This window comes from Rosa rugosa, chromosome 6 (assembly GCF_958449725.1).
Source record: "Rosa rugosa chromosome 6, drRosRugo1.1, whole genome shotgun sequence".
Lineage (NCBI taxonomy): Eukaryota > Viridiplantae > Streptophyta > Magnoliopsida > Rosales > Rosaceae > Rosa > Rosa rugosa.
The window spans coordinates 53,506,639-53,519,570 of record NC_084825.1 but is presented as its reverse complement, the minus strand read 5'-3'; the positions used below and the strand labels follow the sequence as shown (position 1 = coordinate 53,519,570).

Sequence of the window (12,932 nt, the reverse complement as noted above, 5' to 3'; positions counted from 1 at the left end):
GAAATCTAAATCAAGCACAGAAATTTCTATATGTATATAATAAAATAAAATTGCAAAATTTTATCACTGGAATGTATTTCCATTAGTCGTAGTCTCGATTTGTAGCTTAATTAGCATATATTTAGATTCTCATCATCTTTTATAATGGAAATTAATCTCTCTCTCTCTCTCTCTCTCTACACAAAAGATCGAGTTCTGCCTTCTCTCCTCCACTGGTTTAAGAGTCAGTAATTTCTCCACCCTTAGTTTTTCCACGTTGATATATTCTTGATTACATGCAAGTAATATGTATAGTTTTCATCCACAAGTTATATTCCATGCACTAATCGATTTGAACCAGTAGTGTTGATGAAGAATATGCTAGTTGACGAGAAGTCTAGTAACTGCGTGATCGAGATTATGTACGTATACACCGTTAGGAATATGAAAAGGGTAATATTGTAATTTTCAATTGTTATGCCTATAAATGTGCAAGACTCCCCCCACCACAAAACCCATCCCAAACTTTGGCGCCGGAGCTGCAGGTGATGGTTATGGTGGAGGCCGAGGCGGCGGCTATGGAAGCTGCCAAGTAGGTGGCAGAAGTGGGGGAGGAGGAGGAGGCGAAGGTGGTAGTGACGTTGGTGGGTTTGGCGGGGGTGGAAGCGGAGGATGTAATCGTAGCATATGTGGTGATCCCAAGTGATCAGTACCAAGTGATGACCTGCATGGCACCAGAACCAAGCAATGACCAGAATCAGGCTAGGCAGACCAGTATGAAGATATATAAGTTAATAAAGCCTGGTGCGATAATTAAGCTGCTTTAATTTAGAGCTCAATACGAACAATGTACTTAGAATTATAATGATGTAAGGAAGCATTTAAGAAATATATATATATATTTATATATAAACTCTCTCTCTCTCTCTCTCTCTCAAGTCTGTCATGCATCAGACTTGGTCTCATCAAAGTTCATTACTCATCGTCCCTTCGGGGACATTTGATAAAATTGGAACGATACAGAGAAGATTAGCATGGCCCCTGTGCAAGGATGACACGCATAAATCGAAAAATGGTCCAATTTTTTTTTTTTTTTTTTAAAAAGTTCATTACTCATCAACATGCTTCATTTTCCTCACAGGCCACACTTAAAAAGTTAAAACGTATAGGTAAACTCTTAATTATGACTTCAAACCACACTCATGAGAAGGTCTTAATTAGGACTTCAAACAATAAAGCTAGCTACAATAGACATATAAGATAATTTTCTTCTTATCTAAAAAGCAAAACCATATTAAATAAGTCCTTCCGGCAATCGGTAGAACCGTAAAAGTATCACAATCCATCCAATTTACAAATAATCAACCACTTCCAGGAGGATGAAATACTCGATAGAAATCGGAATTGCACTCAGCGGTCATGGAATGACTAGGGTTATAATTAGCAGTTGTGATCAATGGAACCCTTTTCAAGTTGCATGTGAATTGAGAGTTCCCTATCCAATTCATCCTGATCAACGACCTAGGGTTTGGGATTGCAGTGTTTTGAAGATAGAGCCTGACAAAAATATCATATTCAGATGGTCTAAACTTCTTGTTTTTTTCATCGCCATTGTCATCATGTATGCATTGGTGGTGCGGCTGCTCAACCTTGGAATTCTCTTGATGCCCCTCCTCAACCACCCCAAGAGTGTTGTCCATGTCCTGTTGTCCCTTGAGTGACAGTTTGAGACGAGTTGTGTCGTTCTTCCCTTGGTAATAAACTACATGTGAATAGCTCTCCATAATAAACCTCTGATTTTGATAATAAGCCATGACTACAATATTATCATAATACACGTCGAAATCTTTGTTGGGGTTTTGGAGGGTGATGTGGAGTACGAGATTATAGTGAAGGGTGTTGATGGTGGCGGTGGTGATCCTATTGAACTCGGCGAGCGAAGCATGGGTTACGTGAATGTATGAGTGGTGGGGATTGTTAACATATCTGTTCACATCGGTGAAAAAAAAGATTCCTGCCATGGTAATAGCTAGAAAGCCGATGAAAGACCGCTCAGAACCACCGCTCATGGTGAACAAAGAAAACTAGCTCGATAAAGTAAACTGAGCCCGATACCTTGGTATAAAGCAAAACATTTAACAGGAAACCCTATTGACAATAGGATAAGGTAATAATTTACAGATCAAGGTATTGTCAATTAAATAACGTAATCTCTCTCTCTCTCTCTCTCTCTCTCTCTCTCTCTAAAGGGAACTAACGTTTATGAAATCTGTTGGAGTGAATATTTGATTTTTAGGTAGCATATAAGGAAGTTAATTATTATTCAAACAAAATTAGGATTTCGTAAAAGGTGACTGGAAAAAAGGAAATAAAGAAAAAAAAAGACTTGACTTGCAAGTAAAGAAAAGAAAGACAGAAGGAAAAAGCAAGAAAATTTCAAAAATCGAATTAGATTTACTTTCCAATTTTAATATATTTCTCAAGACTTTTCTTTGGAGCTCGTAAGTTTGCCATTTATAAATAGAAATTCATTGGGTAACTCACACATAACTCGTTAAACCATGGTGACCGCTTATACATTGCGTAGTTGCTTCGACATATGCTCTACTATTTGTTTTATCTGTGTTGTTGTCACTTGTACAATTGGTATTGCGATGAAGAGAGAGAGAGAATCTAAACCTCCCTATCACTCAAACATTCATGTAACTCATGCTTCGCTCACCGAATTCATGACCATCATCACCACCAAGAACACTAACACCCTCCGCTATAATCTTGTCCTCCACATCACCCTCCAAAACCCCAACAAAGATTTCGGCATACATTATCATAACATCACGGTCATGGCTTATTACCAAGAGAAGAGGTTTGTTGCGGAGAGCTACTCTTATATGTTTTACCAAGAGAAAAATGATACAACTCTTCTCAAATTGTCATTCAGAGGACAGCAGGACATGGATACTCTTGGGGTTGAAAAGGATCTTAATTCCGAGGCTAAGCATCAGTGTGCACACGTCGAGGACAACAATGTAGGATCAGCTAATAATAATTACGACATCTTTGTCAGACTCTATCTTCAAAACACTGCAATCCCTAAGGCGACGTTTAAGAAGAATTGGAAAGTGAACTCCGAGTTCATATGCGACTTGAAGAAGGTTCCGTTGATCAAGTCGGCGAATTATTTCCCCAGTACTTTCAAGACTATCGAATGTGATTCCTATCTCCCGCAAGTATATCATGCACCCGGCCTTAAGAGTAAACGATTTGTTTGGTAAACACTCATAGGTAACTTGAGTTGCACGTAATTAATTGTTGGGTTGTTGTTGTTGTTGTTATTATTATTATTATTATTTAAGGGTATTGCATGTGGATGTAATTAACAAGAAACTAGTCTTAAAACCATGTTCTCCTTTCCAAAAAAAAAAAAAAAAAACCGTGGCTAGAAAAATTCGCCTTGAACCGGTAAATTATATCTGAAATGAACATACCTACTGCACCACTTCCATTTAGATCTTTACAATAAGAAAATCAAAAGTTAAAAAATTATGTAATTTCAAATAGGATTTTTCTAAATGTATTCAGCAAATATCCAAGTACACTCAACAAAGTTTTTACACCCAACAAAATGATAAAATTTCTACTACACCAACAATTTTTCCAATTATTTTCTTTTCTTAATTAAATCTAGCAAAACCCAAACACCCAGCCCTTTCAGAAAAAAAAAACAAATAAACACTATTCCTTTGTTCATTATTCTTAATTAAACCTATCAAAACCCAAACATCCAAATCCATGAATATCCAACACCCAAATTTGCAAATATTGACCTTTTTACTATGGATTTGGTAGTACGAGTAATAGGCAGTCCCAAACTCAATAAGTTCTCCATCTTAGGCGTTGTCGTCATTGCTATTTGCTACCGTCTTTCCTCTTTTGCTCCCACAGACTTTGAAGTTATCTCTCTCTATCTTACCACAATTTTTATCTTCTATATATTAATTGATTGATAATGTTTGTTTTCTTTTGATTCAAAGGTATTGTACGTTTTGTTTAACTTTGGAGATTGTTTTCTTTTGATTCATGGGATTAAGCTTACGGAGACGAACCACGACAATTTGCACACCATAGTGTCACACTTTTTCCCATAAAGCAGATTGTTATGGAGGCTAATTTGTTTGGCATCTTATTATTACTAGTTAATTCGGAGGGATCAAAATCTTCACTCAATTTTTTTTTACCATTTATAAACGTTGAAAAAAAAAATCATAAAAAATATCATACCGAAAATTTATTAGGGTGAACTTTCTATGAAAATTGTCATATCTGAATCTTCAGTTTCATTTCATATTGGATTGTGATCATAGGTTTTTGACAGATTTCAACATTTTTTTTTTTTTTTTTTTTAATAAAAGAGTAAGAAGAAAAGAAGGAACATAGGAGGGGGACCAAACCAAACCTCCCTACAAAAGCAACGAAAAGAAATAAGCTATCGTAACCGAAATTGGGGAAAACCCAATTGGTCACTCTGACAATGCGATAAAAGAAAAGATGGTGGAGCATCCCACCACACCATATTAGGAGCAGTCGTACTATAATTCGCCAAAGCATCAGCTACCTTATTACCTTCACGAAAAATATGTGATACACGAAAAGTCATTTGAGAAATCTTGTACAAGCAATTGAGCCAGCTAATACGAAGTTGCCAGGGGACCAACAAAGGAGATTTAATAAAATCCAGAATAAGAGAAGAGTCCACTTCTAGCCATATGTGCTTCCAATCACGAACCCATGCCAGCTCAATTGCCTTAATCACAGCCATCACCTCTGCCGCAATGGAACTAGGAATCTCAAGATTAGAAGCAAAAGCTCCAAGCAAACGTCCCATATGATCCCTAAACACAGCCCCATAACCTCCAACCCCCTCATCATGTTTCCAAGCTCCATCAGAATTAATCTTAACCCAACCAATCATCTGTCCCATAAGACAGATTTCAACATTCTTTTCCATACTAGCTTGTTTTAACAAACGGCAGAGCTTTTCTGTTCCCCCAGGCAATGAAGGAAGTTCTTACTGAAGTCAGATACCATGAAGGAGGCTTGGTACGTGGCAAGCAAAAGGTCATGCCATTCATACCAAAAGTGTATCAATATCTATTGCTATGTAGTTTAGATTCAGATTGTACAGATCAAACGACTTGGAATCCCTCGAAATATTGTTAGTTTGATTATTGTTGTTGGTTCATGTAGTGATTGGCTAATTACTTGGGGAACAAAGAGTCAACAGTCAACATAACCATATATAGCGTCATTTTATAAATGAAAGCGACTACTTTTCCTTAGAAAGAACTAGAATTTTAGTTTGCGTTTGTATTCTACTTTTCATTTATAAAAAATGTGGGACTACTGCAATACGTATAGTAAGTCGTTGACGTCAATTATATATGAAGCATAGTTTAAGTTGAAATCAGTGCTGGATCTTCATTTTGCAATAGAGAGTTATTCAGTTTCTGCAGCACATCCCCCTTTCTCTCTTGCTCCGCCCTGACCACAATTGACATCTCCATAGAAAGGTACCACTGATGTAAGTCTCTCTCTCTCTCTCTCTCTCTCTCCCTCTCTCTCTCTCGCGAATCTACTATTTTACTGTCATGTTAGCAGTGGCTTTCAACAATATTTGAAAATTTTGATTTATGGAGAACTCCCAAGAGAGGTGATTTTCTTTAGTTCTTTCTACTTTAAGTAAATTTTGTATCCAAAAGTAGGAATGGTGGTTCTTGAAATAGTGATAAACATCAAAGAAAATATAATTTCAGGATCTTATGTGTGGCTCTAAGGCACCACTAATCTACTATAGTATCTTTAATTGTTGGTAATAAGATAACTGAAGTCTTCTGCAATATGCCAAGTACATTTATAAATTTGTGTGGTTTTAGCATAAGCACATTAATTTGAAACCTTAATTTGCAAAATCTTCTGACTCTCCTTATATAAAATTCACAACTGCTTGCATCATGATGCAGTATATATCTCCATTCAAAATGAACATCAACATGCATGTGCAAGCTGGAGTGGTGACTGTGGTGTTAGGGGGTATTAGGCGTACTACTTAATTACACCATAGATAGCCAACTTCAGTGTCTCCTTTGATGCTTATTCTTTCTGATGGTGCAATTTGTTACTTGTGGTGTATTTTTCAGCATGGTAGAGCATTGGACACAAGAGGCTGCAAAGCAGAAACCATTCCTTTGAGTATGGAAGAGGATATTTGCAGTATCATGTGTGTTTGCTGCCTTACTGGATCCTTTGATTTTGTACATTCATTTAGTTAACGAGGATATGAAGTGTCTCAGATTGGAAAATAAGTTGAAGAAAGCTGCTATTTTGCGATATATAACAGATCTCTTGTATATAGTAAACATTATAATTCAAATGTATATTGAAGCCAAAGCTAAGAACTTCCCTCATGGGGAAATCATATTGGCAGTCACATATCCCAATTGACATATTAGCCATTCTTCCCATTCCACAGGTACTAGAAGCCACTTTTTTGTATTGTGTCTATAATATATACTTCAAATTAGAACGAATGAGTTTGACTGATTCATTATTTGTCAAGATTAGTTAGATGTAACTCTTGCATATGCCTCTGTGACATGTGCAGGTAGTAATTTTCATTTTCTTTATAAATATGAGAGGCTCAAAGTCGAGGAATTTTTTGAACTCTCTTATTCTCTTTCAATATCTGCCACGGGTTTTTCAGATCTACCTATCGTTTGAAGTACTTAAGAACCTTATCCACTCTGTATTGAAATTGTTTGCCTTCATCCGTGCAAGCCATGTAAGCTTCAGTTTTATCTTAACCAATTAATTAACATTGACTAAACTAAAGTTTTTCAATTATGATACACTTAGAAACTGTGACGGGATTTTTTTCTCTTAAATTTTTAAATGAGATCAACCTTGACAAGTGAATGATGACATTCATGGTGCTTATTCAAGGCAGTAGGGACATACACTAACACTGTATCCATGAACTGTATAGCAGATGTCTTAATGACCATGTAAATATTTTTTGTGTGATATGACTCGATTTTAAATCCTTAATACCTATGGTTGTGCTGCTCTCGCATCTGGAAAATTTACAGCTTTCTGTATTCTGTTTTTCTGGCTGTCAAAATTTCACAGGCTTCATTTAATAATTTTTTGAGCTTTGTTTCGTGAAAACTTCTTAATATTATTTCCCTCTCTTCCAAAGAGTTACAGTTTTTTCGTAGAACTTTTCTGAAGTCAATAGTTAACTAATTTGTATCTTCTTTAGTTAAATAATTCAGTACGTTATGTGTTATGTTGTGCTGTTGTTCAATCATGCCAAGATGATTAAGCTGGCCTTATCTTGATGATGGTTAAAAATTATCTCTTCGATCACATTGAACTTGTATAACTTAGATACTGCATCTTACGTATTGATCCATTTCAATACTGTAGCTCTTTTGGCCAAAATCTACAGACACTTACCTACGCTTGGGAAGACCTCTTTGCATTTTTTATTTCTATCAGTGGCTTGCTACTATTTTTAATATATCTGAATGAGATACTCAATATTCACTTAATTTACTTAATTACCGGAACATCTATATATGTTCACTGATCGTCTGATCTCTGATTAAGAAGGACACATACATCATTTATTTACTTGATTATTGACACTGATAGGTCAACTGAGGAAACTTTCTCAATGAAAGTTCATCTTGTATTGTTTATCACAGCCTCACTTGTTCATCCATTGTTATCTTTACAATTGGTGATAAATGAATCAAATATAAATAAAATTTGCGGTTGCAATACTTCATATACATCTTGAAACCCTGCATTATCTGACTTTGATAGTCTTCTGTTAGAAGATTTAGATAGGATAAGATTAATCTCAGATGGTTTTGACCTACAGAACTATACCCTTGTATAACAATGCCCTTAGATTCGTCCAAACATGCACTCATACCCATCTCAGGATTTAATGGATGGAATTTACTCCGGAACAGACATATATGCACCTGCAAACTACAAGATCAAAGGAGCAAAGAAAATTGATGAAAATGGAGAGGAAGAGAGGTCCAGAGATAGCATCATGGTTACATAACAATGGCATCCCTTTGAGTATGAAGAATATGATCATGACATGTGTACCACATGAACTTGAAGCAAATCAAGATGTCAATGTCCAGAATATCCTCTGTATTCTTCCCTTGGAATGTTCGAAGTTTATCAAGTGCCATGTATGCTTGAATACGCTAAAGAAAGCAAGTCTCTCTGTCCCCACTGCCTGAAAAGTACATTCAAAACCTTCAGTTTAGTAGCTTGGCTATATCGATGCTTCAATTCTTCACAATTTATGTCATCCATCCTGATAGTATAATAATCATGTTCCTTAGGTGCCAGTGCTTCAAGCTATGGATGAACAAGTGCTGACAGCAATGTGTGATAGTCATCTTAAGCCAGTAATCTATAGTGAGAACAGCTATATTATTTGGGAGTGAACCAATTGATAAGTTGCTCTTCATCACTCAAGGCATAGTACGCACCTACACAACCAGTAATGATGGAAGTGGTTTCTCAAGGACTGTGTCTTGGGAAAGGTGATTTTTACGGAGAAAAACTAAATTGGGCTTTAAACAATGTCACCTCCTCTTCTGATGACTTGCCAATCTCAAACAGAACTGTTAAGTGCAGCACAGAAGTTGAAGCGTTTACTTTTATAGCGAGCAACTTGAAGAGCCTAGTCCCTGAATTCTGGACTAATGTTATCGAGGCGAACTCTCACCCTACTGTTTCTGATCAATTGAAGTAGAGGAATACTACTGGAATACTTTACGTACTATGATGCATGATCATCAATTAAAGGGACTCAATATAACAACTGATAAATATGCACTAAAATTAGACTTTCTGTATTTAGTATGGTCTTTCAGTAATTCGCCTAAGGTGTTTACTGTACAGCTCTAGGTAGGTTTTTAGTTGTATGGTGTTTTGGAACTACGATTCTACATCCTTGATGTGTGTAATTACATTGATAAAATTGAAGCTCGGGGCGCAAGCAACAAAATAAATGGCATGTCTAAACTCTAAAGTTAACTAGATGATGCTCTCGTCATTTCATGGAGAACACGCATGAACCAGTTGCATTACCCTCAAGTGTTAAAGGGATTCAAGTGAGTATGAAGAGAGAAGAAGAAGAGCCGGTGGTTGCTTATGGTGCAGCTCTTGTAGCTGCAATGTTGCAAACATATAATCTAGCAAAGCTTGTCTGGACCTCACTTCTGCGGTCATGCATGTCATAGAATTACCAGAAGAAGAGTCGTAATAGAACAAATATATTCAAACCATCTTTCTGAGCATATATTCATTATAATAAGTAAATATATATCATATTTCATATATCCTTTCTAAAAGCCACAAGTGAATTCCCCAAAAACTATGGGATTTCCAAAAAGATTTTGAAGTCTTGTATCCCAAAACATTCTCCGCTTAAAACAACCCAGTTAACCCATATACCATATCCTATAACTTCCATAAACCCATATTCTGACTAGAAAGAAAGATATGAATCTTTCTACCCTACAATCCACTTAATAATAACTAATAAGTATAAGAATAACCCCAAAGCATATTCTTTCACCGATGCTCGTGCCAAGCAAGTATAACCAAATTTGCTTCAGAGCATTGCTGATGTTTTTTGAAGTGTCAGAGGCAAGAATATCCTTGAAAGTATCAGTTACCTTCTTCAAAGTATCAGGAATCTCCTCCAAAGTCTCAGAAACCTCCTCCAGAGTCTCAGTCTCGGTAACCTCCTCCAAAATCTCAGTCTCGGTTACCTCCTCGAAAGTCTCAGTCTCGGTAATTTCCTCCAAAGTCTCAGTCTCGGTAACCTCCTCCAAAGTCTCAGTAACCTCCTCCAGAGTCTCAGTCTCGGCCTCCAAAATCTCAGTCTCGGTTACCTCCTCGAAAGTCTCAGTCTCGGTAATTTCCTCCAAAGTCTCAGTCTCGGTAACCTCCTCCAAAGTCTCAGTCTCAGTAACATTCTTAGGAGTCTCAGTGATATCAGTCCCCTGAATTACATTCCTGCATATATTAATGCTCTTAACCTTCTTCCAAATCTCCTCATCTTCTGACTTGTATATAGCAGCTTCTGAAGTCATTTTACTAATTTCAATAGTAGTCAATCGGCCAATGTCACTGGTGATTGGAATATAGCTGTCTTCATTGCCCTGAGCAGACACATTGAGGATCCCATTTGTATCAGCCTTGAATATAACAGTGACAAGGTCACTACCCTTAGTGCTCAGCTCAAATTTCCCCAACAACTTGTAAGTATTTTCAACTTTTCCACCTTCAATCTCTCCCAGTACATTGTTATCCCCTTCATATATCTTCAAAACAATTTTTCTGTCATTTGGCATAAGAACGCTCCTGACAATAGGCACATTGATCTGGCAATTCTTTGATGGAATTGGAGTATTCTTAGAAATCAGCACCCTTTTCTTGTTTGCAATTTTCGACTTAAGAGAGTTGGGGGATAAGCCAGTAACCCTATATTCACAACTAAATGACAGGTTTGCAATATCTCGGCAAACTAGATCATTGAACACACCACTTAATGATGCCCCGAGATATGCGGAACCAGCTGCAACAGTCTCATTTGACTCTACTTCAACAAGAACCTTACCATCCAAGCAGGATCTTAATCGCTGCTGCACAGCTGGGATTTGAGCACAACCACCCACAAGTACAACCTCATCAACATCACTGCTAACTAGACCTTCAGCCTTCAAACATCTGTTAACTAATTCCATACACTTTTTGATTAGATTAGTGCACAGTTCATCAAAAATAGTCCGGTAGAGTTCTGTTTTGAAGTCAATCCCATCGTATTCCAAATGAATTGAGGCATTCTCCTTTGATGAGAGCTCTATCTTGGCTCTCTCACAACCTCTCCTCAACATCATCAAAGCCCCTTTGTTTCCACTTATGTCCCTCTTCAATTTCTTCTTTATCTTTTCCACACAGTAATCCACAATTCTATTATCAAAATCCATGCCCCCTAGACAAGTATCTCCAGCAGTAGAATGAATGATTTCACAGAGTCCCTTTTCCAGCACAGCAATAGAAACATCAACACTCCCTGCACCCAAGTCAAAAACCAGTATTCTTTTCTTTCGAGAAACTCTCCTCTCCACAGCATAGTTTATGGCCGATGCAGTTCCTTCATTAACTATTTGGAGCACATTCAGCCCTGCTATAGCACCGGCGTCAATCATAGCTTGTCTTTGTGAATCAGTAAAGAAAGCAGGCACACTGATCACAGCCTCCTCCACGCAACAACCTAAATCATCCTCAGCAAGTTGATGCAACTTTGAGACGATCATGGCAGAAATTTCTTGACAGCAAAATTGTTTCCATTGGTTTTTGTAATTGACAGAAACAACCGGCATGTCACGCTTCTCTTTCACATTGAATGGCCATTGCTTCATATCTTCTCCAATTGAAGGCTCATTGAACTTCCTCCCTATCAACCGCTTTGTGCCTGCAAATACATACATTTCGTTACGTTTCTGTGTGAGACAAATGTTAATAACGAAAAAAAATAAAAAATAAGCATAAATTCAGGAGTAAAATCAGATACGAACTCTTAAGAGAAAGCAATAAATTCAGGAGTCAAATCAGATACGGACTCTTAAAAGAAAGCAATAAATTGAGTAAAATCAGATACAGTCGACTCTTACTTGTTTAAATTGGCCAACTACCGTAACAAACAAACCAAAGCATAAAACAGAAGCAAATTGCAGCATAAATTACTCGTTCGGAAAATACACCATACCGAAGATAGTGTTCCCGAGGTTAGAACTGATCTGATTCACATCGTAGGCGGCGGTACCAATCACACGCTGGGTTTCAGTGAAAGCCACACACGAAGGAATCTGAGTGTTGCCGTACTCGTCGGCGATGATTCTCACGCGACCGAGGCTTGGATCCCAAACTCCGACGGACGAGTAGACGGTGCCGAGGTCAATTCCGATCACCGGAGGCTTTTCAGAGGAAGACATTGTCCTTAGGGTTTCAAGGGAAATTGTGGCTCAACGAGACGTTACGAGTGGAGACTTATGGTTTAAGGTTTTGCCGACTCTTTACCTTGGACAACAAAACAAAGACCCTAGTCAAACAAGCAAGAGTAGACAGGACCCTTGCTGCTTTGGGCCGCGTCACTGATTGTCCAAAAGCCCAACTACGATGCTCTGTGTGGTGAGGTCAAATGTCAAGGGAGGTCAAGGTGAGTCAAGGGCCTTACTACTTGGACACTAGTCTATGATCGAGGTATGGTATGGTCTATGTGATTTGATTCATGCATTTGTTCAACTATATATGAACGATTTCATTTCTGTGGCGCTCGTAGCATGAATGTAGGTTTTCTTCCTATTATTACCCCCATGAACAGCGAGAAAGTAATGAAATCTGTGACTGATTGTTAATTTGTGTTGAATATAGCTTATTAACTTAGAGAAATGCAATTACAGAAAGTGGTTATATGATGACCAGCATAGTATGTAGCTTAGGGGTACGTAATTGGCACAAAAGAGACCTATATATGATCGATGGTACCAAAACGTCTGATATGATTGATTTGGAATGCTGCCCTGAACTTATAATATACAGACTGTAGTGAAATATAGGAACTGTTAATGATCGATGCAAGTGATTAACCGACTAATTCTGTGCGTGTGCTGTCTGTGAAGCAGATACGGTATTAGCTAGGGAGGAAGCAGCCTGGAATTTTAATAGACACGATCATGAATTACGACTCAAATTAATACGATTATGTACAATACATGCATCATGATTGATTATTCGTGTGTAATCTTCACACCAAAAGAATTACTCCTCAATTAAACGTCATTTTTTGG

General features: G+C 37.5%; 3 protein-coding genes, 1 non-coding gene and 1 pseudogene across 4 annotated transcripts; 3 read left to right on the top strand and 2 right to left on the bottom strand.

The window, feature by feature from the left end:
- The first annotated feature begins 963 nt into the window (after window positions 1-963).
- LOC133719078 (U6 spliceosomal RNA) lies at window positions 964-1,066 on the top strand. The gene has a single exon (XR_009850808.1). It is a non-coding gene; the product is annotated as a U6 spliceosomal RNA (small nuclear RNA).
- A 274-nt stretch (window positions 1,067-1,340) lies between these two features.
- Window positions 1,341-2,000, bottom strand: LOC133717024 (uncharacterized). The gene has a single exon (XM_062143648.1). The coding sequence runs from the start codon at window positions 1,998-2,000 to the stop codon at window positions 1,341-1,343; it is 660 nt and encodes a 219-aa protein (XP_061999632.1).
- Window positions 2,001-2,708: 708 nt separating this feature from the next.
- LOC133717023 (NDR1/HIN1-like protein 3) lies at window positions 2,709-3,254 on the top strand. Its single transcript, XM_062143647.1, has one exon. It carries the CDS (start codon window positions 2,709-2,711, stop codon window positions 3,252-3,254), a length of 546 nt encoding a protein of 181 aa, XP_061999631.1.
- Window positions 3,255-5,669: 2,415 nt separating this feature from the next.
- On the top strand, window positions 5,670-8,824 carry LOC133717022 (cyclic nucleotide-gated ion channel 1-like; annotated as a pseudogene).
- Window positions 8,825-9,602: 778 nt separating this feature from the next.
- Window positions 9,603-12,145, bottom strand: LOC133717021 (heat shock 70 kDa protein 18-like). Its single transcript, XM_062143646.1, has 2 exons — window positions 11,852-12,145; window positions 9,603-11,557 (listed from the first exon to the last, which is right to left on the bottom strand). The coding sequence occupies exons 1-2, from the start codon at window positions 12,075-12,077 to the stop codon at window positions 9,603-9,605; spliced, it is 2,181 nt and encodes a 726-aa protein (XP_061999630.1). The 5' UTR covers window positions 12,078-12,145.
- Window positions 12,146-12,932: the final 787 nt, after the last annotated feature.